The sequence below is a fragment of the Maniola jurtina genome, chromosome Z (genome assembly GCF_905333055.1).
Source record: "Maniola jurtina chromosome Z, ilManJurt1.1, whole genome shotgun sequence".
NCBI classification, from domain to species: domain Eukaryota; kingdom Metazoa; phylum Arthropoda; class Insecta; order Lepidoptera; family Nymphalidae; genus Maniola; species Maniola jurtina.
The window spans coordinates 15,643,278-15,669,782 of record NC_060058.1 but is presented as its reverse complement, the minus strand read 5'-3'; the positions used below and the strand labels follow the sequence as shown (position 1 = coordinate 15,669,782).

Sequence of the window (26,505 nt, the reverse complement as noted above, 5' to 3'; positions counted from 1 at the left end):
GGGCAGCTATCGACTGAAGCAAGCCCGTAGTTACTATGGTGAACAGTACGTATAACCAAATGGTGCATTCATCACAGAGCTCGCCGGCGATATCCCAATTCCCAGTGGCAGAAGTTTGGGAGATGGCTGGATGAGATCACCTAGTATTACAAGGCCGCGTACAATCCAGGTATGTATAAACGAATTTTGTCCACATTGCAGCTGATCCAGCACTTCGTGGGAGTCAAAATAATTGTATGTGTATTCAAATTCGTATAAAACAATCAGAACAGGTACAAAATCATAAAATCGGTTACAATTAATTATACAAAGTATATTCATTTTTTGTATGACTTGTATAACACGACATATAATGGCCCCACAGCCTTCGTGCCATAATGACAATTGCTTCAAATCATTAGTTCTAGCAATATCTAACATTATTTTATGTTTCCCAGCACTTTTAGAAATCAAAAAAATGTATGAAAATGACGAATCTTCGACCTTGTATAACTTGGTTCAGAACAATCTTACAACTTTTCTGCCATATTAACTATTACTCCAAATGGCTAGTTCTAACGATCCGTACCATTTTTTTTCGTTGGCCGGCACTTTCAGAAAAGGCCCAAAAATGTATGGAGCTAGAATGATCTCCTTTATCGTAAGTTAATCATGTAAGCTACATAGGTGGGTGAAACGTACACGTGTACCTACGGCTAAAAACATACCACACAGCCATACCATACCAACAATACAGCGACATAAATAAACACACTCTTTCAACGTTAATTATATTGAGAATTTTCGTCGCTTCACCACGGCGGTCACCTTGAGCGATGCCAATATGACCATGCAGCGACGAAAATTCTCAATGTAATTGACGTTGAAAAAATGTGTGTTTATTTATGTTGCTGTATCGTATTGTCGGTATGGTATGGTTCCAAATTTAAAGCCATCATTACAAACCGTCATTGTACGAGTTACATTTCTGTAGATACAGTTATTCGTAGGTCTCTAGTGGATGTCCGCCGGCTTGTCGGACATGCAGACGTAGACGTAGTCGCAGTCGGACGGCGGGCGCGGGCGGCGCAGGCGCGGCGCGTGCTACGGCGAGGCGACCTGCCACACGATGAGGTGGCTGCGCGCCGCGCGCTCGGCCAGCGAGCTGTGGCCGCTGGACGAGCCGTCCTCGGCCGCCACCACGCTCTCCTCCATTTCGGAATCAGCTGTTGGGACAACCATATCGCGTTATTTTATGACTTTTTCTTCGTCTTCCATCAGAGAAATAATGTATATTATTAAATTAAAAAATGTGAATTCACGGAATCAGCTGTGGTATAACCGTATCACGTTACTTTATGACTTTTTCGTCGTCTCACATGAGAGAAACAATTAATGTATCCATTATGGTGATTAAAAAATGAGTGAACTTCACACGCGGTAGAAGTGAACCTTTAGAAAACTAAACTTTAAAGCCGGGGCGGGTCGCTAGACAAAAACTAACTCTATGTAGGTTGGATCCTTTTCACATGACGTCAGATTGTCGTGAAAAAATCTTTTGCTCCATCGACTGAAAATGGATTTCTTTTTCGAGGGGTATAGTAACGAATAACTCAATGATCAAGAATTACAAATACAAGTAGATATCACACGCTTATAAAGCTACGTATTTTAATAGATTGTGCAAAGTTAATACATTAGTTTACAAGAGAATGAGCTTAGGCTGAGTTTTATGGAGTGTACTTTGACTTTGCTCAGACTATACTTAGGCTGAGATTGTATTTTTGTCAAGTTTATATAGATAGGTGTTATCCCTAAATTTCCGTTTCAGAGATAGCACCAATCCAATCAAAACATACCGTGTTAGTCAGTTGAACTAGTTAAAAATTTTGTCAGACATTAGTTTGTCTTGTTTTAATTCATAAAGTATGAGCAAAGTCAAATAACGCTCTACAGATTAAGGATGAGATCTATAGAGCGTACTTTGGCTTTAATTAGACTTAAGTTTAGGTTAAAATGGGATAGATTTATGTCGGCGATATAACGCTGTCTCGTTTTAACAGTCTTAAGTCTGAGCAAAGTCAAACTGCGCTTTATAGATCTCGGTCTATAAATCTCAGCAATAGAATAACGTGCTAATAGTGTACCGATGACGTTTGACACTTTGTTATAGCAAGTTAGTAAGAAGAGGACAGATCTGTGATTTGTTCGAGAGGCTTTGAGTGCAAAGAAACAAGAGCTCGAAGGGTAGTCATGTTCAGAGAACCATAATCATAGAATATAGAGTTTAAAGGAGGTAAGTATCTTAGCAAGAGGGATTCATAAGGATTTGAGGCGAAATCAGTACATAAATGCTAAAGATAGTGGCACTTAATCGCGAATGCCACGTCCACATCCAGTGACTCAACTGACAACCAGTTCTTTGCATATTTATAGAATTGCAGTTAGTTTTGTGGCCTAAATTTAAAAAAAATGTGTTACTTTTTAGAATACCGAAACAATTTTACTATTTTATTTTATTTTTTGTACTGTCAAAAAAATTTATGCTTAAAGAAATAACTGGCAAACCAACAGAAACGAGCCTTAAAAAAATCAAACTGATTTAAAACAAAGTCTCTGAACACCGCATTACGAGCTCTTTGATGAAAATTATACAGAATTAGCATATAGATACAGCAGGGTGCGTAAGATAGTACAAGAGTCCCCAAGCGTCGTGCCTTAAATTGAAAGGACATACCGTAAATAAACCTTAACAAGTTCTATTGCCTTATATGCTATTCAGGTACAGGACTCAACAATCTGCCAAACTATGAGGTGGGAGGCGGTATCTCGAACGTCATCGGCATGCTCTTCTAGTGGCAAAAACAATATAAATGCTACCGGTGATGTTGTGGCTAATTCCGCTGTACACAGTCTCTAAACTAAACTAAAAAGACACGTGCTATGCTGTCCCTTTGACAATGCTCCATGCAGAAAACAATAACACTAGATTTAGGCTGAGATCTATAGAGCGCACTTCGACTTTGCTCAGACTTAAGACACTGTTAAAACGAGACAGCGTTATACCTCTGGTATAAATCTGTCTCGTTTCAACTGAAACTTATGTGTAAGCAAAGTCAAAGCGCGCCCTATAGATTTAAACCTTAGGCCTGCCAATTAAGTAAAGTTTAGAGGTAGTGTACCATAGAATTAGACACATCTTATAATCTATTTTTTCTTAGCTTTCTTAAAAATCACACAGAATCATGTTAGATGATGACGGTGATGGTGACGATTATTCCCATTTTACTCCCTAGCATTAAACTATGAATTATGAATTATAGTTATTTTCTTTTTCAGTTTTTTAGTCGATGCGAGTCTTCGGACTTGTTTACCAAATAAGTCAGCTAAGGAAAAATAGATTTTAGTTTGTTATTTTTGTATTTTGACTATAGTCTGACTTATTATTGTGAAAGGAGATAATTACTGGTAGGTCAAGATGTCAAAAAATAAAAAAGATACCACTCTCACATAACTAACATTCGTACTGATTCTGAGCACAACTAAATTTTAGAGTGTTGGCATCCTCTTCTTACGATGGTATTATGAAAAAGATAGACACAGTTTGATAGTTTTAAATTTAATTTAGAGCTGTCAATCCTCGTGACATTAACTGCCAGTCTTATTGTTTAAATTTGTAGCGTGCACTAAAGTTTAGAAGTCTTTAAAATGTAAAATTCATGTTCCATCCCGTTTTAGCAATATCAAAACGAAAATGATGCACATACTCTAAAGGTTGGGTATCATTATTCTTATGTTTGACATCTGGATCCACCAATTTAATCAGACTATAGTAGAACTTTTTTAATATGGGGTTTTATTGAAGCTAAAGTATGTCAGTTATAAAGCTTATTATTGCAGGATATGTAGATCTTTAGTGTCTAAAAACGAAAATAAAAAATACTGTATGTATACCGTTTCACTGAGATGGCTAGGTAGGGCGCAGGTTGCGGGAGAGGAACAGTTGACGTAAAAGTCAAGGAATTCAATGTTGCTGTCACCCTCCCGCAACTCACGCTCCCACGAGCCGTCTCAGGTTGAAATCTATAGAACGCACTTTGACTTTGCTTAGACTTCAGTTTCAGTTAAAACGAGACAGATTTATGCCAGCGGTATAACGCTGTCTCATTTTAACAGTGTCTTAAGTCTGAGCAAATTCAAATTGCGCTCCATAGATTTCAGCTTCAGTCAAGCGGTACACCTATAATAAAAGTTCCAATTAACTATATCTATAAGTTTTTTTTTGTACTAGAACGTTTAAATATCTAGGCAAAATAAATAGCAAAATAATGCAACTCTAATATCGTCTAAAAGCATAATAAGCACTACTAAAAGTACTAAACAGCTGTATTCTTTTATAAAATGAATGTAGTAAAAACGGCAATTCTCACATCATTATTTATTCATCTCTTTCTACAATTAATCCTTTTTTTATACTGACTTTAGTTTCTTATAATATTTACGTTTTATATATTTTGCCCAGTATGTTCATCTATGCGCAGGTTACTTAGATACTGTATTCTTAGGTTGAAATCTATAGACCGCCCGTTTTAACAGCGTCTTAAGTCTGAGCAAAGTCAAAGTGCACTCTATAGATATCAGCCTGAGACCGTTTATAGACCATCCATGGCGTTTTAGTATGGTTTGGTTGGTATGGTTTTAGAGCAATGTTTGGATATGATATTATAAATTTAATGTTTCTCATAACTAGGCGATTTCAACCAGTGTTAATTATCAAATGAATAGCCATTTAATTGCCGTTAAGACGCTCTTCTCAGTTTCAAATCAAGCAAATGATTCTAGTTACAAGCAAGTGCTAGCCAATAAATTATATCAAATTAAACAAGTGTAAATTAAAAATTTTCAACACCCCCGACCAGTGAAGGTTACAGTATCTAGAAAAGAGCTGATAACTTTCAAACGGCGAACCGATTTTCTTGGACTATTCCGCGCCTACGATGCAAAGTATCTGAGTTTTCCAAAACATCATTTTCAAATAAATAATTATGTATATCTAGGCAACGTCCATCTTGACAGCTTGACATTTGTCGATTGACACTTGAATATTATGAACCCAAGGGTTATCTAACCTTCTTTTCTACAAGAAAACTAGAAAGGAGCTGATAACTTTTAAACGACTGAACCAATTTTTTTGGATTATAGCTAAGAACACTCTCGATGAAGCCACCTTACAAACAAAAAAAAGTAAATTAAAATCGGTTCATTCGTTTAGGCGCTACGATGCCACAGACAGATACACAGACACACAGATACATAGATACACACGTCAAACTTATAACACCCCTCTTTTTGGATCGGGGGTTAATAAAACAACTTCCTGACTAAATAACAATGTACTGACAGCCGTTGTTCAGGTCGGTCAACAAAAGCTGGCACGTTCACAGTACTCACACTAACATAATTTTACTATACAGCATGCTTAAAAAATTATTTATACAGGATGTCAGAACGCTAGCAAAAATTTAGCCAAAATGCCAATAACTATTTGCATTATCTTGTAGTTTTAGTGATTTAGTATTTTTCAAACCCGCAATGTATAGCGTGCAAAACTCGGGTCACTGCCGCACCTACGACGTGGCATTGACTCCGAATGGACTATTTACGCAACGTTCGTTAACCTCTAGCGTCAGTCAGATGTTTTATTACACCCTGTATTATTTTAAAGAGGATGCGCCCAAGCAATTTTCGGCGCACTACGTGCAGTGACTTTTGAGATACACTAAATTATAAATCCTTCAAAAAGATTACTTCTATCACTGTTTTTATTCAAAAAATATATAACACACTGTTTCACGAGATTTTCTCCTAATTTTCTCTTCTTAAAACCACTGTTTCATAACAGTAGTAAAAACAAGAGAATAACTTTCTCTGTCACGCTCACAAGCTTAACCGCGTGCCAAAGAGAAGAGACTTTTCATGACACGTGCTTATTCATAGACACTACCAATACACAAGAGCACTGTGTGAATTTGTTGTAAGTACCAGCTTTTGTTGACACAGCTTGACCTCAACACTCACTAGCAAAATTATATTATTGAAGTAAAACTCCTTTAGGCGCGATTTGAGTGACTCAGATACTTTCTGACAGAAGTAACGTTCGAACATTCCTTCCGCAGAAAATGACCGCCAAACAGAACAGACCGAGTACATCTTTTACCGAGTTATAAGTTTTAACCCATATTTAATCCTGTTTAGTTACGTTAGGTCAGTAAGATACATACCTATTCTGAAGTCGATGTACCCCTCCCCCCCGGATATGACGAGCATGGGCGTGGGAGGGGGAATAGTCGCAGGGGGTGCAGGAGGAGAGTCCGGCGACGTTTGCGCAGTGGCTCCTGGAACGGCCACGAAGAAGGTCACTGCGTCCCGGTGTCCGTGGAAGCTGAGTTGAGCGTGCGCCATAGAACACCATGGGATACAGTCTCCTGGACTACTCGTGGCACCCGGAATGGCGCCCGCGCGTACCACTGATGCGTGACCTGGGAACATTAGAGATGGATCTCACTACCCAGCTATGGGAAGTACAAGGTCCCAAACACCCCAACCAATACTCATTTGCCAAACATCTGAAATATGATTTTTATCTCTTTCATATGATACCTCTCATGGTCTAGTTATCTTACTTTGAAAATTGAAAATACTAATTATTTGTTTATGAACACATTTTAATTGTCTTTTGTGATGTACCACGAATTCACACTCTTCGGATTTTTTCTTTACTTTTGCTATAAGATCTGCCTACCTGCCTTTCATGATTCTTAGTCAACGGGAAGTACCCTATAAGTTTTTTTAATAGACACGACAGACAGACGGACAGACAGACAGAAGCAAAGTGATAAGGGTTCTTTTTTTCCTTTTGAGGTACGGAATCGTAAAAAAGATAGGTGGTGTTTTAGAGGTTCCTCTGGTGTTGGGTGGTTTGGTTGGAGACTCACCGGGTAGAGGCAGCCTCGAGGCGGAGTTGGAGTGGGAGGCGGACGAGGCCTCGGACAGCGGCACGGAGATCACCACGCCGTTGCTGGTGCCTATCCACAGCCGGCCGGAGCTGATCAGCAGCGCCGTGATGCGCACCAGAGAGAAGCCCAGCTTGCCCGTACCCAGCATCTTGCTCACGTACGGCTCAATGTCAACGTCTCTCAAATGCTTGTACGTGTGCGCGTGGTATAACCGCAACGCCGAGTCCATTTTTATAGACACCTGCAAAATGCAATATTGCAAGTTAAACCAATAAAAATATTTTTTATTCAATTTACAAGTACTTTTGAATCGCCTTTATAAAGGAGAGTGCTATGAAGAGCTGTTTGACCTCATTCCACCCTCCTTTTTCTACAACCGCACCGCACGCCACCGCAAGCAACTTCACCCTCACCACCTGGGTGCCTAGTGCACTTCGACCGCCCATTATGCCAGATTTTTTTTTTCTCTTTTTTTTTGGTGGGGGTTTAGTCTAAGAAAACTACGTCACCCCCGTAGGTTCTACGATTACAATGCATACATGAAACATAAAAATCAAAAAAACACAAATCATATATATATTATAACAATATTAACACATTTTAAGAAGCGACCGCACGTCCCTTGCCAGCGGGGCACCTAATATGCAATTGCACATACGCTGTAGTTGTTTTTAAGAACACGCGGCCGCTCCGACTCGTTCCGTGCACACTCCATCAAAAGGTGAAAAACGTCATCCACTTGTGTGTTTCCACATTCAATACAATTTTGTGTGGACGACCTTTTCACCATAAAGAATTTATTCCTTTTGCCAGATCCTTTTTTCCACGCACATGCAAACTGTGGAATCAACTCCCATCAGCGGTATTCAAAGTAGATTGAAAGATGGGGTTATTCAAGGGGCAGCCCAACAAATTATTGAAAGGCCGGCAACGCATCGACGGTACCTTTGGCGCTGCAAATGTTCATGGGCGGCGGTAATCACTTAACATCAGCTGACGCGCCTGCTCGTTATTTTATTATAACAAGTGTAAATTAAAAATTTATAACACCCCCGACAAGTGAAGGTTACAGTAACTAGTCCAAAGTATCAGAGTTTTCCAAAACATCATTTTTAAATAAATAATCATGTATCGAGGCAACGTCGATCTTGACAGCTTGAGATTTGTCAATTGACATAATATTATGAACCTAAGGGTTATCTAACCTTCTTTTCTACAAGAAAACTAGAAAAGAGCTGATAACTTTTAAACGGCTGAACCAATTTTCTTGGATTATAGCTAAGAACACTCTCGATCAAGCCACCTTTCAAACAAAAAAAAGTAAATTAAAATCGGTTAATTCGTTTAGGCGCTACGATGCCACAGACAGATACACAGATACACAGACACACAGATACACAGATACACACGTCAAACTTATAACACCCCTCTTTTTGGGTCGGGGGTTAAAAAAAAGTATGACTATCTTTTTCTTTCAGCAAAGGTTACCTGGTGATCTCTCTAATCCCGTCTTTAATAAGGCCGCCTTTGCACACATTTTTTTTTCTGTTTCATCCTTTTTGTTGTTCCCTTTCATGTGTATGTGTGCAAATAAAGATCTATCTTTCTATCTAATATCTATCTATCTATCTAATATATATCTATCTATCTAATATATATCTATCTATCTAATATCTATCTATCTAATATCTATCTATCTATCATCTATGACGGTTCACAAGACACAGCCCGCTGCTAGACAGACGGACGGACTTTGATACCCTTTTGGTACGGATAAACAAAGGAACTTACCCACACGCCGTCCCGATGTGCCGCCATCTGCCGCACTTGGCTCTCGTGTCGCGGATGCGCCTCAAGCGAGTGCAGCAGGCGCCGGCCGCGGGGCTCCACCACCAGCACGCGGTTGCGGTAACCGCACCAAACGGTGTTCCCGACCGCACTCAAGCAACGCACTGTAAGGTTTAATTTTTTTCATCAATCAGTCTAGTCAATCTTATCTAGAGTTTTACATTATCTTTGATTTAATGATACTGGCTGCAATGCTTCTTGCAATACCAGGAAACCGTGTGAGGAGATATCGAAGAGTGGAGGTATTTAGTGTGTAGGTCACTGCGCAACATATGCAATGAAGTCGGGCATGCCAGACGGTATCCATGAGGATTTTTCCTCCAAATAAAAAAAAAAATGACACTAGCTGATGATGATATTACCTGAGCACTTGGGGTCGCCCAGCGTCATGAGCCAGTACTGAGTGAAGTCCCACTGACCGTCGGCGAGGCGCGCGAATATGGCGATGGTACCGTCCGCTAAGGCGACCACGCAGCGGGACGCGCACCAAACGATCGACAAGATGGCGTCGTTTAGTTTCACCCTGCGATACAAAATTATGATTGAATAATGGTTTTAAGCTTATTTCGTGGTTTAACGACATTTTATATTGCGAGTGTATTTTCCCAGACAATGGGTGGATGAGGAAGGTTGGTGTTTCAAAACTCACTGAAATTATTGTGTCTCATCATTGTATGGGATTGCGCAACAGAGAGAGCGCTATAAAACCTCTATCCGCGGAAAGAGTACACACAGTTCGCGTCAAATTTTAGTACATTTGACACAGCCCTATTCTTCTTTGATTTCACGTCACTATAGCCTAATATTTGACCTTTCATTGATTCAGGATTAAACCGAGAGTTCCCTTACTCTAGTTCACCCTGATATAGTATAGTTACCTCGCCAGGCACTTGCTGTAGTTGTGTATGGCGGAGTGCACGTAGAGGTTGCCGCTCTTGGTGCCCAGCCACATCGTCGCCATCACAGTGGACATCGCGCGTCCTTCCGCGGCTCGCTCGCCGCCTTGCTCCTCTGCGAACGCGTCTACTCCCCGTTCGGGGGAGCTCCTCCCCTCCGCGGCTGCTAAATATAACCGTACATTACTGTCCAGCTAGGTGATCCGCTAGCTAAGTATCTAACACTCAATGATAGCCACCAAAATGTTGTATAGAAGCGGGCGTTACTTTGCGGAAGTCCTTGATATACAAGGAACCAAAACATTAATTTGCTAAAATCCGCTCAACCAGACAAATAATTGTATACTGCATGTTGCACCATACAGATTTGTTTAGTTTACCGGATTGTAGCAAATTAAGCTTTTGATTCCTTGGATAGCGAACAAGGTTGTGTAGCTCTACATTGCTGTTCACTTGGTAATTTTAAAGTACTGTTTTGTATAAAACCTTTAATGTACTAAAAATTGAGCTTGGTGGCTATCAGTCATTGCGAATCACCCCGCAAGTCAGAAATAAAGAAATTTACGGCCAAGTAATTATGGAAGGACAAGGCAAATCCGAGCAACTAACAAATAACTTTAAAATCGCTTTATTAGCTTACAGCTGAATATAAAAATAATGTAAATATAAATTTAAACTTAGCATATAAGGCTCCGGCTACACGCTCCGCCTTACCCGAGAGCTTACCTGTACAAGTCAGTTTGCGCAGTTAAGTGCGTGTGTGTGGAAGGCAAGACGGTATCCCGCGCAGTTCATAAAGCTGCTAAAGATTGGACTGCGCTGTTCTCGCTCTTGTCTTTGCAGTTTTAACTGCGCAGACAAGACGGTGAGTGTAGCCGAGCGTAAGACTTAATGATGGGTACTTTGCAATGCCCTGACGGGGCTTCATGTTTTCGTTATTAATGTTATTTTATAATGTACATGAATGCAAATGATCAAAAAACTATCAACAAATTATATTATTAGCAAATGAGTGCTTACAATTGACTGGCGTAGAGGACAGAGGTGGACTTTCAGTTGTCTGCGCCTCCGTTTCCGGCTGACTAGGTTCCTTGCTTTCACTGTTTTCCTGAGGGGGCACCTCTTTGACTGGCGTGCTCGGCGGAGTAAGGAGAGTGGCTTGCACCTAACAAAAACAATCAACATCACTAGAGGAACAACTTTTATCCCAGAAAAGCAAAGAATGTTTTAAAATTTAAAAATAGCGAGCAAACGAGCAGGCGGGTCACCTGATATCAAGAGTGACTGCCCATGAATATTTGCAGCACCAGAGGTACCACCGATGCGATCCTACGGGATTTAAAAAAAAACTCAATCCACATGGACGAAGTTCATCTAGTTACTACAGTAGGATGTACTTACCAATCTAGTACTGCCGACTATAAGCTCCTTTTCGCCGTTGTCTCCGCCCCCGTTCCCACTGGACGCCACACTGCCGTTGCTCTGGCTCTCAGTTGAGTCACTCTTGCCGACGCAGAACAGAGATTGCTGTAACATTACCACTATATGAACTACTGATGATATAGAATAGAATAGAATTGAATATATTTTTATTCAAGTCAACTTTTATAAGTGCTTTTGAATCTTCAAAATAATTTACCACTGGTTCAGAATGCCTCTCCTACCAAGATATGAACCCGTAAAGATACCCGGATATGAAAAACTATATATGAGGTTGTTTACCGAATGCCTTTTGTTTTCACTGTCGCTGGGCATGACGGTGGGAAGGCGCTCCAAATCCCGGTCACGATGGTCTCTGTAGTCCTCCTCCACAGCGCCCGGCACTGACGCGACACACAGGATATGCTTGTCGCTCACTGGAAACGATTCGATCACGTCCGCTGGGTTGTTCGCGTCGATTATCTGAAAATTCATAATTTTTGCACTTTGACTTTGCTCAGACTTAAGACAGTTAACAAGTGTAAATTAAAAATTTATAACACCCCAGACAAATGAAGGTTACAGTAACCAAGCCACCTTTCAAACAAAAAAAAACTAAATTAAAATTCGGTTCATTATCATCAAACTTATAACACTCCTCTTTTTGGGTCAGGGGTTAAAAAGAGACAGTGTTATACCGCTGGCATAAATCTGTCTCGTTTTAACTGTAACTTGAGTGCACGGGCGTGGCAGAACGACGAGAACGCCATTTGGGATCCCCGATCTCACTTTATGAAGCCCTCGGCAACCTGGGCGGTCTACTCGGCTTCTGGAGCGAGCTTGGATGGCTGGAGTGAAGACTTCGCAACGCACACACAACAGATGGAAACGTTTAAGTGCGGAAACCAGCCCAGAGAGAAAGAAGAAAAAGAAGAAGAACTGTAATTTAAGTCTAAGCAAAGTCAAAGAATGTTAATGTATAAATTTCAACCTGTGTTTATGTGCCGGGATCACAGTTCGAAAACCAATTTTCAAAATTCAAAATATTTTTATTCAATTAGACTTTTACAAGTTCTTTTGAATAATCTTTTCAATAGACATTGGGGTCCCAAGGTGCTGGAATGACAAGCTCGCAACGAAAAGCGCACACCAGTGAGGGCAGGTTCTGTTGCTCGCTGTCAGCTCGCGTCAGCTCAGTTGCTCGTTGATCTGTTTCACCACAGGCGGGTGTACTGCTTGTGTCACCTAAGTATTCTCCCTGGTTTTCGAGGCAGTGTACTCACCATCACAACGCCCTTGGACTGCGTGCTAGCACAGATCCACACCAGTGAGGACAAGTTCTGTTGCTCGCCCTCAGCTCGCGTCGAGCTCAGTTGCTCGTCGATCTGCTCCACCTCGGGCGAGTGTGCTGCTTGTGTCACTGCACTAATCTCGTGCGCTGTAAGAGAAGATACTGATTTATAGTACAGTACAGTAAAAATACGTAGGTTTGTATGAATGTTAGGTAACAACAACAAGTGTACCTAGGCACACGGCGTCCTCGGGCCTGCCGCGGCGGTCGTCGTAGAATACGCTCTCGCCCACCATGCAGCCGCCATCAGGCGTGCGACCGCCGCCGCGGTCCACACCCGCCGCGCACAGCAGCGTCATCTGAGGCTCCGACTCCGCTATTGGCCTGTAAGTTTATTTTATTTTATTTATAGACTAGTCCTTGGCTGCAATCAGACCTGCTGGTAAGAGATGATGCAGCCTAAGATGTAGTGCGTTGCTTAAAAGATGCCTATTCACTCAAAGTGGAGGGTAAAACAGATGCCAGAAGGGCGTTCCATACTCAAGCGGCGCGAATAAAAAGGAGGCAGATCGCTTCGGACGTGTCCGTGGAATTTTGACTAGTACGGGTGCAAATCTTGACGATGCCTTGCGATATAAATGTAGGAATTAAATAATTAAAGTGGCAATGTAGTGTAAACGAACCATTGTTGTGTACACAGTAACAGCAGTCGTTTTTCTGTGGCTTTATGTAGTCTATGATAGTTTTTTTAAAGTACACTTTGTTCTGTCTTGACTCCTGTCCTTTTACCTGCGACTGACGATCGATCAATTTTGTGGCCCCAAAAATTTAATATATTAAAATCTAGCTCAATTTCTGCCTGCTCGCTTGATTGCTATTATTTAAACAAGTGTAAATTAAAAATTTATAACACCCCCGACAAGTAAAGGTTACAGTAAGAACTAGAAAAGAGCTGATAACTTTCAAACGGCTGAACCAATTTTCTTGGATTATAGCTAAGAACACTCTCGATCAAGCCACCTTTCAAACAAAAAAAACTAAATTAAAATCGGTTCATTAGTTTAGGAGCTACGATGCCACAGACAGATACACAGATACACACTTCAAACTTATAACACCCCTCTTTTTGGGTCGGGGGTTAAAAAGGCAGTAATTTATATTACCTGCAGAAAACTGGTACGGGTACCGGTACGCCACCAGATGATAACGAAAGGCAGGCATTGCCTTTGGGTCCTTGACCGCTCTTGCATGGCAAACTCCAACCATACGCTTGGGTTCGCCCATCCTCTTTACGCACGTGGGCACGCACCTGTGATCAAACGAGACAGAACTATAGATAGGCGGCACTAACATAAGGCAAAACTTGCCACAGTTAAAACATGGTCCTTTTCGTAGTAGAGTCAATCAAAATCAAAGCGAAATAGCAAAATTGAAATCACGCGAGTGAGAGGAGCGCCATTGTTCATCGAAGGGAGGCAGCAATATCTGAATGACCTAAAATCCATACAATATATCCAATCTCTTTAGAATTGATAGAATTTTCTTCGGGATGTGGGATTCTCAAAATTCCCCTAAAAAATCACTATGTCCTAGAATGGTGACCTCGCACCGGAACGCGCAGCATTGGAAGAAACCCCATTAGGTGGACAGACTACACCAGGCGAGTCGCAAGGAGGCGCTGGATTGATGCGGCGGCGCAAGACCGTGGCATGTGGAAGTCTCTACAAGAGACTTATGTCTAGTTGTGGACGTCTATCGGTTGTTGATAATGATCTTGATAATAGCTAATTGGTTACCTGTCGGAACTGCTCGGAGCGCGTGTGGTCGTGTCTCCTGTGATGGTGGTCGGACAGCTGCGTCTCGATGAAGTCGGCCTGCGTGCGCGAGTGCCGCATCGACGGCTGCGGCGCCGTCACCGCGCGCAGCTGCGGCGTCGACAGCGGCCGTTGCGGGCGCTCGCTGGAGCTGTCGAAACAGTACACTACTTGTCACATAATGTTACTCATGGCATGAAATATAATAGGATATTTTACCCCTTTTTTGAAAAGTGTCTAGTATTTTCAATTTTCAAAGTAAGATAACTATACCAAATAGGGTACCAAATGCAAGGGTTTTACCTGTACATTCTAAAACAGATTTTTATGCTTAATAGTGTTTGATTTATCGTACAAAATGTCGGAAAAATACCTGACTACGGAACCCTCGGTGCGCGAGTCTGACTAGCACTTTATCTTAGCTACTCAGCGACTGCGATCGTCTTTGTTGATTGTTTTGGCCTATTTTAAATTATCTGTTTCAACTGTTAAGACCATTGTAAAAGTGACATTTCGCTCCGATTTCGCATGCAACTTCAGTATGCAGCGTATGAGTGATAAATAGTAGTTTATAAGACTGTTGGATAATGAAATACAATAGCAATGATATTAAATTATATGTAGATTCATACACTATCTAAACTCACTTTTTAAAATCCAAACCATAAAATTTTCGTAAAATATTTTGTCGTAAGCTTGTCTTGATGAATTGCAGGTAAAAGGTAAAAGATATTTGTTGTTTTTTAAATTTAGAATGTCAAGTGGTGTAAAATTTTTCGCGAATATGTATATTTTTACCCAGAATAAAAGTTTGACCAACAGAAAAATACCAGTAAACGATAAATTAATATTGAAAATAAATATAATAAATAATTACATATTTTTATTATATTTTATATAATATATTTATTACGATTATATATTAAATAAAAAATTGTAAAACGTCAAAATCCAAAAAAAAAAAAAGCGCACACGCTCAGCCTTACAGACTACGAATACTCGCGTCGCGTAATACAGGGTGCAACCAGAACACTAGCAAAAACAAAGACGGGCGATATAATACTGCGATTACTGATAAGATATACGTCAGTCACATGTTTTATATTGCAAATAAAACATCTGACTGACGCTAGAGATCAACGAATGTTCCGTAAATAGTTCCGTAGTAGTAGTTCACTCAAAGTCAATGCCGCGTCTTAGGTGGGGCATTGACCCGAGTTTTGAACGCCATACAATGCGGGGTTTAAAAAATACTAAATCACTAAAACTACAAGGCAAATGGTTATTGGCATTGGATTGTGTTAAGATAGAATAATAATAACGCTTAGTTTTGCTAGCGTTCTGGTTACAGCCTGTATATATCTTGATGTATACAGGGCGTAACTAGATTGATTAAATACGCAAGCCCGGCTGAGATCTGTTTTCATACTATGCGCAGTCATATATATGTCTCGTGTTAACATTGGACTGCAATTTTGACACTATGTCGGCAACGGAGTGATACTGTCGATGGTCGTAACAGTTGAAACATATAGTAAAAACTTCTATTACATCATAATAAAAATAGACCGTTCACTTAATTTATAATATTCGTATAACTAGCAAGACATTAACAAGTGGTAAAGAAGATGGAAGAAGAGCCAGAGCACATAAAAATTAAAGCATTATCTAAATGTATAATTGACTGACTGACCTATCAACGCACAGCTTAAACTATTGGACGGGTAAGGTGTAGGGAGGTACTATGTCAGAAATCTTCACGCTAACAACAATTGTATAAAATTTCAACTCAATTGGATGGAAAGTGCCCGGACGCATAGCTAACAAACACATACTTTTGCATATATAATTAAGATGTCGCATTGCATTAAATTCTAATAGAGCGCGTATAAAATAAACAAAGCAATGGTGCTAACGTGAAGGCGGGGGGTCAAGTTATAGTGAACGGTCTATACACCGCGACGCGCAAGCCATACGCTATTCAGCGGCGCTTTAGTGCGACATGCACCATACGAAAAGAGTGAAAGTTGCAGTGAAGTGTAGCGCCAATGTAATGCAGCCCAGCCTTTAGTCTTACCTAAAAAGGTTGCTAAAAAACTTCCAGATGCTCTGTTTACTCTTCTTGTCGATGGTCGAATCGACTCGACTGGCGCGTACCATCTCCGTCCAGCGGACTGCGTCTTGCAGTTCCATAAAGCGTTCCTGGATACACAAACGTACAAACATTACTCTACAAGGCGTTTCGTATATTTTAATTACAAATATAATAGAACAAAGCACCGACTTCTATGTAGAACTACGTATAAGACGGGCCATTACGAATATACAAAAATGCGGGCTGCAAAATGTTTTTTTTTTTTTTGCAAAATTATCGTTTTAAGCGGCTCACAAATTTATGTCGAGTGGCACACTAATATTGATACATTTATATAACAGTTTTTGGTTCAAATACCCTTTTTATGGCCGACCGCACTTTTGATGCATTCTCGTACGAATTTGACTCGTGCGAACACGTACGCGATCCTGATCTTCTAAGCTGCAGACTGTGTGTAAGACTCCGCCGCTTAACTCTTTCTCAAGCAAGACGAGCCCTATCTTGTGACACCTTTAGTTTACCTTATACTGGTTGCGTTCCATAAGCACCCTGGCCATTTCAACCCGCGTGAACTTGCGTCGCTGCGCCATCGGTACATCTGCCTCGTCTTCCTCGGCCGCGGCGCCCGCGCCGCCGCTCAGCGCCTCTCTGAGTTGACGCAACTCTTCCTCAAGCTGAGACACGCGCTCCCGAAGCTTCTCTCTAGCGGAACTCAAAGCCGCCACTTCCTCGCGCAATATCTCCTGCTCGCCGGTCAACTCGTCCACTTTAACTATCAGATCGTCCTTGACTACGTTGAGAGCGTTTCTGCAACACAGGCACAACCTCAAACTCAACCTTGTAAGACGGGTGTATTTCTTTTAATCTAGCGCAATAAAATTACAATAAATGAATTAGGCCACGGTCTCACTAAACGTATAGTTGCATGGCGGAGGCAACTTAGGGGGATGAGGCGTTAGGCGAGGCACGTGGCACCTTCTATTTCGGGGACGGTAGGTCGTGTGCGAAAGAAACTATATGATCGAAGGAGTCACACTATCCAACTAACAAGATTGCCCCATAAGGCAATCCTTTATAAGAACCAAGGCATTATAAAAGATTTATTTAATATTAGGTGTCCTGACTAAATAACTCACATGATTAGTATTCAACCATACGTTTAATGAATCCACGCCCTAAGTGCTGCCAAGCGATTAAAAGAAGATTTAGCGTTCTGGTACTATGCTTTGTACAAACCATAAGAGGTATGGGTTTAATAAAAAAAACTGCTATATCCCTTCCAAGTTAGCTCGCTACCATCTTGGACTACAATATCGCTTACCACCAGGTAATATCGCAGTCAAGGGCTAACGTGTGATGGAATAAAAACAAAGTCATAGGATTAAATCAAGAAAACTAGAAGTATTATTAACAAAGATGAAAACTTACTTCGTAGCCAAAAGTTCGTTGTTTTCCAAAATGAGATTTTCTACCTCTTTGCCCATACCTGACAACAAATACAGAATATCAATTATTTTAGACTGGATGATGCTCCCGACCTGTTTTGGTTTTTAAAAACCCCACCGGACCTCTTCGAATTTTCAGGATTAAATTAAAAATTAAGGAGATAGCTGTACCCAATTTTGTTTAAATCAGGTATGCGGATGCGCCGTGAAAAGGTAAAAGAAATTGACAGGGGTAAGAGTATAAGAGTACCTTTATATAAGAGAGGATGCTTTTTGAAACAATGAATGAACATAAAATAAAAAGCATTCCCCGTCAAATACTAAACGCTGATAACTATTTAACGGTACCTCAAAAATATTAACGTTTCCTTTATGCACAAAATGTCAGTGATGCTATTAGGGCACCTTAAATTTTAAGCAGTGTTATAGTATCCGACGATTTTACTTGTGATCAAAATGTTTATGGCAAAAATTTGGCAAATATTGCTGTACACAATCTCTAACCTAAACTTTATTGGCAGGTCTAAATCTAGTGTTATACAGGTGTAACCAGAACACTAGCAAAAACTTAGCGTTAACACAATCCAATGCCAATAACCATTTGCCTTATCTTGTAGTTTTAGTGATTTAGTACTTTTCAAACCCGCATCGTATAGCGTGCAAAACTCGGGCCAATGCCCCATCTATGACGTGGCATTGACTTCGAGTGGCCTATTTATGGAACGTTCGTTGACCTCTAGCGTCAGTCGGATGTTTTATTTGCCATACATTGTAAACTTTTAAAAATTACAGATTTTTTAAATTTCAGTCGTAGTTGTTTTATGGTGTCTTTATTATTAATCATCAGTACTATGACCTTTCTTCGTCTTTGCTAGCGTTCTGGTTACATCCGGTACTAATTTTATATAATAAAATGCTTTTTATTTTCTGCAGGGAGCATTATGAAAGCCATAGCAATATATTAAGACCCTTATATTTCAGTTTACAGATTGTGCAATGTTTATAATTTTTATGAAGGAGAAAAAGTAGCATAGGTTCAAAAGCGGGAGAAAACATTTTTTTAAATAGATAAGTATAAAAGAATTAATATTATTTACTCACCAAAATAGTTATCGTTAACTGCATGGTTGCAACGTATGGTTAGAACGCATGAAATAGAAGAAACGAACAATTAGGGTCAATTCATACTAGCACAGTGTCGAAGTGAATCGAAGCATCAATTTGAAACTCAATATAGCAAATTCACCCTTATGTCTACAACATTATGCACATATTCCTGAGGTGGGTAAATTCCCGCGCATTCGACGGAATTCGTGCGTCTGAGCAAGACCAACGCTGATTGGTCTATAGTCTATCACGGGGACCACCGCAAAGCAGTGTTGGGCAAAATTTAACTGCAATTGACAGTTAAAGATTGACAATTAATTAATTGCCAATTGTGATTTTACAACTAACAATTAATTAATTGTTAGTTCTACAATTAACAATTAACTAATTGTTAATTGTGACTTCAACAATTAACAATTGATCAATTGTCAATCTTTTTTTTAAATTTTGATTAAAAACTAACAATTAAATCGTAGTAGGTCAGATCTAGGTCTAGGTGAGGTTTAGGTCAGCTTGACAAAACAAACGCGTCTGACTGTCTGAACTGACTGGCCGTACTGACTGATTGACTGACTGACTGGCTGGACTGACCAGACTGACTGGACTGTCTGAACTGACTGGCCGTACTGACTGATTGACTGACTGACTGGCTGGACTGACCAGACTGACTGACTGTCTGAACTGACTGGCCGTACTGACTGATTGACTGACTAACTGGCTAGACTGACCAGAATGACTGACGGACTGACTGGACTGACCAGACTGACTGACCAGGCTGACTGACTGACTGACTGACTGGCTGGACTGACTGGCTGGACTAACGAGACTGACTGACGGACTGACTGATTGGCAAACTGACCTGACTGACTGATCGGACTGACTGACTGACTTGACTGACTGACTAACCGGACTGTGTGACTGTCTATCTATCTGACTGACTGGACTAATCAGATTGACTGACTAACTGACTGACGGGCCGGACTTACTCACTGACTGACTGATCAGTCTGACTGACTGACTGACTACTGACTGACAAATGCGACATACATCTACATAACAGTATAATAGTAGTTTATGAAACGGTTGCATAATGATAGGTATTAAAAAATGACTGTGAGTTTTTTAATAGTATCACACGAGTGTTTTAATACCTAATTATGTAGAGTTTCATACACTAATTTATCTAAACTCATATTGTCTCAAAATCCAAACCATAAAATCTTGGTAATTATTGACTGTATTTATGCCCAGTATAAGCGGAGTAAAACTGCCTTGTATGCTCTCGTGCATAAGTGTTGTATGAAAATTTATATACTGCCTAAGCCTAGCCTCCCAAGCTCCTATGCGCTCCTGGTACTTTATTCATGTAAGCTACAGTTGGTGTCACGTCATAAGGTCTCCGAATTTGAACTTGCGCAGTGAGTAATACATCAATTACATATATTTGGCGTCTTGTAAAAAGGCCTCCAACCTTATACCTGCACAGTGGGTGGCCACAGACAACATAGACATGTACATAAGTTACGTAATGAAAATAAATTATATTATTCAATTAGTTTGCAATATTTTCCTAACAAAACAGTGTTATAATGAATTTTTTTTAAATATTAAAGTATAATCCATACTAATATTATAAATGCGAAAGTGTGTCTGTCTGTCTGTCTGTCTGTCTGCTACCTTTTCACGGCCCAACAGCTTAACCGATTCTGACGAAATTTGGTATAGGGTTAGCTTATATCCTGGGAACAGACATAGGCTATTTTCCCACGGGATTCTTAAATACTCATCCGCTTAACCGATTTCTATGAAATTTGGTACCGAGGTAGCGTGCGTCCCTGTTATTGACATAGGCAACTTTTCATCCCGGAAAATTAAACTGTTCCCACGGGATCTTTAAAAACTTTAATCCACGCGGACGAAGTCGCGGGCATCCTCTAGTAGTTAATAAAGTGTGCCACTATGTGACACATTTTGATTTAATAATTAGAATTTTAAGATATGAGATTAGATAATAAATTGTTATTTGATCATTATAATTTATAGTTATGTAACTAGTTTAATTTTTATTTTTAATTGTTTTAAATCAATCACAACTAAAAAGTTAATTGTGATTGATTTAATCTAATTTTGCGGTTGATATAGGTTGATCTAAATAAATTAATTGCAAAGTACAATTAAACATTCATTGCAACTAATATCAATTGCAATTAAATTAATTGCAATTAATTTTTTGATCAACTAACGAGTTGATTGAATTTTTAATTGATTGATACCCAACTATGCCGCAAAGTCACTGGTCAGTCGGAATCGGAAATGACCCGTGTAAATGTAAAAGCGTGCGAACTCGCACGAATTCACGCGAATATGCGCGTATTCGTGCAACTTCGCTTTAATTGTGAAGAATTTGACGCTTCGATTCGCTTCGACTCTGCGCTAGTATGAATTGACCTTTACTTGACAAGACATCATTATTAGTCAATGGACATAATTTTACAAAAAAGTATTTTAGTTAATGGTAACAATGTAATTAAAATTATTCTTATGATAAATGTATTTTCAATTTGTAATGCTATTATTTTGAAAATGTACAAAATTATTTTCAAAATGGGGATAAATTTACAACATTGTTTTCAAAATGGGGAAACAAAGATAGGTAATCCATAAACTATCGTTTTTAATGATTAAACTTATATTGCTACTAAGATATTTCCACAAACGTATGTAAAACGTATGCAAAATAATACAAATATGATAGTATGGGATGAGATGACGTTAAAAGACACTGGGATGAGAAAATTAATACTCACCCGAAGATGCATATTCTCCAGGATGGACCCAGCTTCCTGCGAAATGTAAAAGAAAATCATCAATTAAATTGATTGTAATATAATGCTATCTTTTGCCGCATGGATACAGTGCCCGGCAAACAACTTGAGCATTGACGCGATTGGCTGGCGAATGGCGCGTGCACGCGATTGGTTGATCAGTCGGCGTGGGTGCACGTGTGAAATTTTTGGGTTAGAAAGTGGTCTTAAATGATGATGACCAATAAAAGTTACTAACTATCATTTATTTTAAATGTAGGTAGTTATAATTTTGTCAGGTAAGGCGGAAATATTAAATTATTTAACAATTAAGCAAATCAACTACTGTATTATTTTGTAAAAGCTCTTTCCTAAACAGGTTAATAGAATAAGTCAATAACCTAATGTATATTTTTATCACAATAGATAAAAGTAATTAATTGCCAAAAGAGGGTAGGTAGTAAACAAATGAAACCATCCAAGCCGAATAATAATTAATCGTTTATTCAAATATCTTTCATAATTTATTCTGTATAGATCTATCTGTATTTTGTTGTATTGTTCAGCATAGATCTATTTATTTAAAAATAGAATCTACCACCCGTTTCGCAAAGGTGTTTAGTCGTGTGGAAGAAAGGGCAAAGAAACTCCACGACACACATCTTTTAAAACTATAACAACATTCAATTAAGTAGAAGGTACCCAAAACACATATGAACAGCTAATACCATTATGATACAATATTAGAATATTTAACTTTGGTATAACCTGCCGCCATTGTTTGCTCTGGCGTAAAGAACATTGACTTAAACGTTTGTACAAGATTGACTTTTTTTTTTTTTATCCTTTATTTATAGGCTTTTACATTTATGCATGTCAGCCTAATTGTACCCTATCTTATCCTACAAACCTATCCTTATCATACAAATTCCACAAGTTACTTAGGTACCCTGTAACCATCTAAACAGATTGCAAGCTCCGTCAGAATTTGGATTAGCTAATAAGCTATTAAAGACACCAACTTGCAATCTGTTCAAATTTAACAATTCAACTAGACGGTCTCTTCCTGATTGGAATCGGACGCATTCCACCAACCAATGATATACATACTTTACTATTTGAATTATAACACAAAGACTGTGTTAGACTGAATTATAACACAAGAATGTGTCCTCTCGGTCGAGGTAGGGTACTTTTATAAACACTGCCTTCACAAACAAGGCGGGAATCGACTGTGTCGTGATCTTAATATTTATTTTAAGGTTGGTACAATATACCAACCTAACACAATATTTAATTTACAATAATGATTAGTACACGTATTCATGGTTTAAAAAGAAATTATGGATCTATCTATTAGGTAGATATACTGTCAAACAAATTATGAGGGACTCGATTAGAGCAGAACCACAGCAAGTGTGACGACTGCAATCACGTTTGAGTAGCCGATACTCTCGCTATTATATAATATATATAAAAATACTAAAAAAGAAACCATTCACATTTGAATTATGGCAACGCGTTTACCTTCTAGGTAAACGCGTCCCATCTTAGACCACATCATCACTTTCTATCAGATGTGATCGTGGTCAAGCGCTTGCCTATAGTGAATTAAAAAAAAAAACGAACATTTGAGATTGTAGCTGAACTAGATGGTATTTCATAGCAGCATTACTATATTCGTCAAATATTCTTGCTTTTCGTACAACTAGAATCTTATCAAAATATTTAAAAATGAGGGTGGCGTTAAAATTGTTGCGTTGTGTTTCGCCATCCATACTTTGCATCAGGAATTATTGAATGACACAATATACTTTTATCGTACACCATAAAATCAGTACAGAGAACAAAAAATACAAAACAAAGTATGCTTCTAGGAGTTCTAGGCAAATAAAGCTCTAAAAGGACATCGCGAAACATTAGTTAGTATGCAACTGAATATACTAAGTTCTAATATTCCTGTCCTTTTTCAAATTTTTCATAAGATTTTTTATCGTTTGAAATTAAGTAGTAAAGTTGTGGAAAATGAGTCACTGCTATTACTAGCACTTACCGCGTTATAAGATTGCGTAATTGATTTGCCAAGAAAAACTCATCTTGATATAATTTCTAATCACTCACCAACCGCCTCTCTTTGTTCCACGTTGTCACCTTTCATTGCAGAAGCGAGGGAATACTTATACATTTCACTGAATTTATTCAAATATAACATTATTATCACTCGTTAACACTTGATTTGTTATATTTAGAAGATATTTATTAGATACTAGAATATTCTAGATTTACTCAAAATTATTATGGATAAAACGTCTGAACACTACGAAAAACGACGCTATAATGAGAAAATAAAGTGCTCCCGCCTTCAAACACGCTGCGACGCCATTATACGATCAAAAGCGGAAAAGGAAATATGGTGGGACCGGAAGCGGGGGTATCGCCAAGTCGGAACATACGAAAAAAACGGAGGCTACACTCAAACAATAAATTTCAGATATTTCAAGGAAAAATAATAGGTAAGTTTTATTGGTAGTTAAAGTTCTCTATTAATTATATAATAAATTGATGATTTACGTATTATTTCACAAAGTAACTATTGACAACTGTATATTAAATCCAGTGGTATCATGCCAATCCTAGTATACTGACAGTATTTAATTTACAATTAATAATTAGTGACATATATTTGTAATTTGCACCGTAATATTTTATATATTATCTTATTCCTAGATACCAAATGAAACTATGATCAAATAATATAAGATTTTATAATAATATTATGTTCCTGTTTGTTGGTAGTACATTGACATTGGGTCCAGTCATAGAATAATAACGTTTCCGTTTAAATTATTACATACATACAAATACCGTTTAGATACAAATATTTAGTTTCGTCTCCAAGTTTACGATTGGGTCAATTTTAGCATAATAAATACAGACATAAAATTATCTTGATATGACACTCGCGATTGGTTGATACGTCGACTTTCGCTTCCCGGATTCGCCAACTTTCTCCCACTACGCTTCAATTCAATTCAATTCAATTTTCTTTATTGCAAATTTGGGTTAGTTTACAGATCTTAATATATATTGTTAGTGTTCTGCTTATTCAGGTCCAGTTGTTTGCCAGGCACTAAATGCAACATAACTACTTCACGCCATAAAGAACTTTACGAGATTGAGAAGTAAAAGCAATTTTGGAGACCTTACCAGTAATATCAGCGCCGTCATCCCCTTCAGCGATGCTGACGTCGGTATCATGGAAGGCCAGCTCCTGATAAAGGGTGTTTCCGCTTCGCTTCTCACTCTTCGTCTGAGACCTGCCCGTATTAGAGTTTAGAGGCGCTACGGGCGACGTAGCCTGCAACAAAAAGAGGCCTGTAACCTCGCGCGGTTGAAGGAAACCTAAACGCGCGAAGGGTACCATTTTCGACAGTGAAAAAGTATCCTATAGGTTTACATTCCATTGACGGGTCTTGACAGACACATAGATAGCGGTGTGACCCTATATTAGGGTTTCCTTTTCCCTCTAGAGAGACGTTATCCTATAAATATAGGCTCTGTGTATAGGCCACTGTAAAGCCATACATTACGGTTAACAGAAAAACATTCGTCACTTGACATTAGACTTGGACAGAGGAGTCCGCTATTCTCTCTCCCATTAGATTTTCTGAATTATTATGTATATGTCGGCGACAATCCCAGAATATAAAGCCATTATTGTAATTCATAGATCATAACAAACATTAATTCAAGTTACAATGATAATTATTTACACTCTAGCCTTTAAAATCACATTAATAAAATTAAGTATTCAGAAACATGTCAACTCTTCCACTCTTCTTCCAAAAGTTAGCCTTTCCCGCCGGACACGCCCTCTGGCGTGGCCAACGTGAGTTGTCGAAAATGGAGTCAATTAACATTTTCTATATTTCTTAATTAAATAATTATCTAGTTAAATAACATATTAAATATCTTAAGAATAATAAGATATTTAATTAATATCAAAACAAACAACAGAAGGTCATAGTTATCAACTTATAAATTCTATTAGGACAATAATTCTATGGTATTGGCGCCAATTCAGTATGAAAAAGAGATCTTCAGGAAACTCACTAGGCGGCGTTAGGATCGTGGAGGTTTTTAAACAAGGAGGTTCTATATATGAATAAATCTTAGACAGAAAGAGGTTATTATTAAAGAAGATTCTATATAATAATTTTATAAAGCAAACACGCCCACATAATATACATTATAAACCAAATTTACTGTTGGGTTTTAAATATAAAACCTTTTTATTATAACCGCAACTTATTACATAAAACTTCGAAAATTAAAATCGGACATTATGATATTGCCAAATTGTTTGACAGCTTGTAATAATCATAAAATATACTGAAAATATTCAAGATTCAGTATTTAATAATTGTTTCAGTCTGTTATTGATAATGAGATTAATCTTGACTATCACAGTATTTTTACTCGCTTTAAGACGCAGTTACAGTTTGAAATGCTACCAATGTTCCACAATGAGCGCTCCCAACTGTTTAGCGTATAACTTGAATAGTAGATTTTTGAAAGAATGCAAGAATATTAGTGAAGGGTTGGTGCCAGTGTGCCGTTTACTGTCTCAAGAACAATACTTTACTCCTAATAGAGAGGTGGCTTTTATAAGGGAGTGTGCGTACATGTATACTCGACCTCTGACATGCACGCAATCAAAATTCAGTTCGATTCACTACTCACAGTGGTGCGAGTGCGAAGTCGACGGATGTAACAAAGCTAATGTTGGAC

At 38.8% G+C, this 26,505-nt stretch overlaps 1 protein-coding gene across 5 annotated transcripts in view; it reads right to left on the bottom strand.

The window, feature by feature from the left end:
* Window positions 1-640: 640 nt before the first annotated feature.
* LOC123880686 (JNK-interacting protein 3) overlaps window positions 641-26,505 on the bottom strand; it is a 36,737-nt gene continuing 10,872 nt past the window's right edge. The window contains exons 6-25 of one of the 5 annotated variants that reach the window (XM_045928944.1): window positions 24,922-25,072; window positions 21,718-21,753; window positions 18,905-18,922; window positions 17,787-17,844; window positions 16,880-17,165; window positions 16,341-16,465; window positions 14,246-14,414; window positions 13,613-13,758; window positions 12,682-12,833; window positions 12,442-12,596; window positions 11,462-11,641; window positions 11,141-11,266; window positions 10,760-10,904; window positions 9,722-9,905; window positions 9,206-9,366; window positions 8,787-8,947; window positions 6,975-7,236; window positions 6,261-6,518; window positions 2,717-2,831; window positions 1,081-1,205 (exon numbers count right to left, since the gene is read on the bottom strand). In XM_045928944.1, coding sequence (XP_045784900.1) covers window positions 2,758-2,831; window positions 6,261-6,518; window positions 6,975-7,236; window positions 8,787-8,947; window positions 9,206-9,366; window positions 9,722-9,905; window positions 10,760-10,904; window positions 11,141-11,266; window positions 11,462-11,641; window positions 12,442-12,596; window positions 12,682-12,833; window positions 13,613-13,758; window positions 14,246-14,414; window positions 16,341-16,465; window positions 16,880-17,165; window positions 17,787-17,844; window positions 18,905-18,922; window positions 21,718-21,753; window positions 24,922-25,072 — 2,847 coding nt within the window. In that variant the 3' untranslated portion in view covers window positions 1,081-1,205; window positions 2,717-2,757. Of the gene's footprint in view, window positions 1,206-2,716; window positions 2,832-6,260; window positions 6,519-6,974; window positions 7,237-8,786; window positions 8,948-9,205; window positions 9,367-9,721; window positions 9,906-10,759; window positions 10,905-11,140; window positions 11,267-11,461; window positions 11,642-12,441; window positions 12,597-12,681; window positions 12,834-13,612; window positions 13,759-14,245; window positions 14,415-16,340; window positions 16,466-16,879; window positions 17,166-17,786; window positions 17,845-18,904; window positions 18,923-21,717; window positions 21,754-24,921; window positions 25,073-26,505 lie in introns of all 5 variants that reach the window. The other 4 variants (XM_045928941.1, XM_045928942.1, XM_045928943.1 and 1 more) reach the window with 4 other exon arrangements.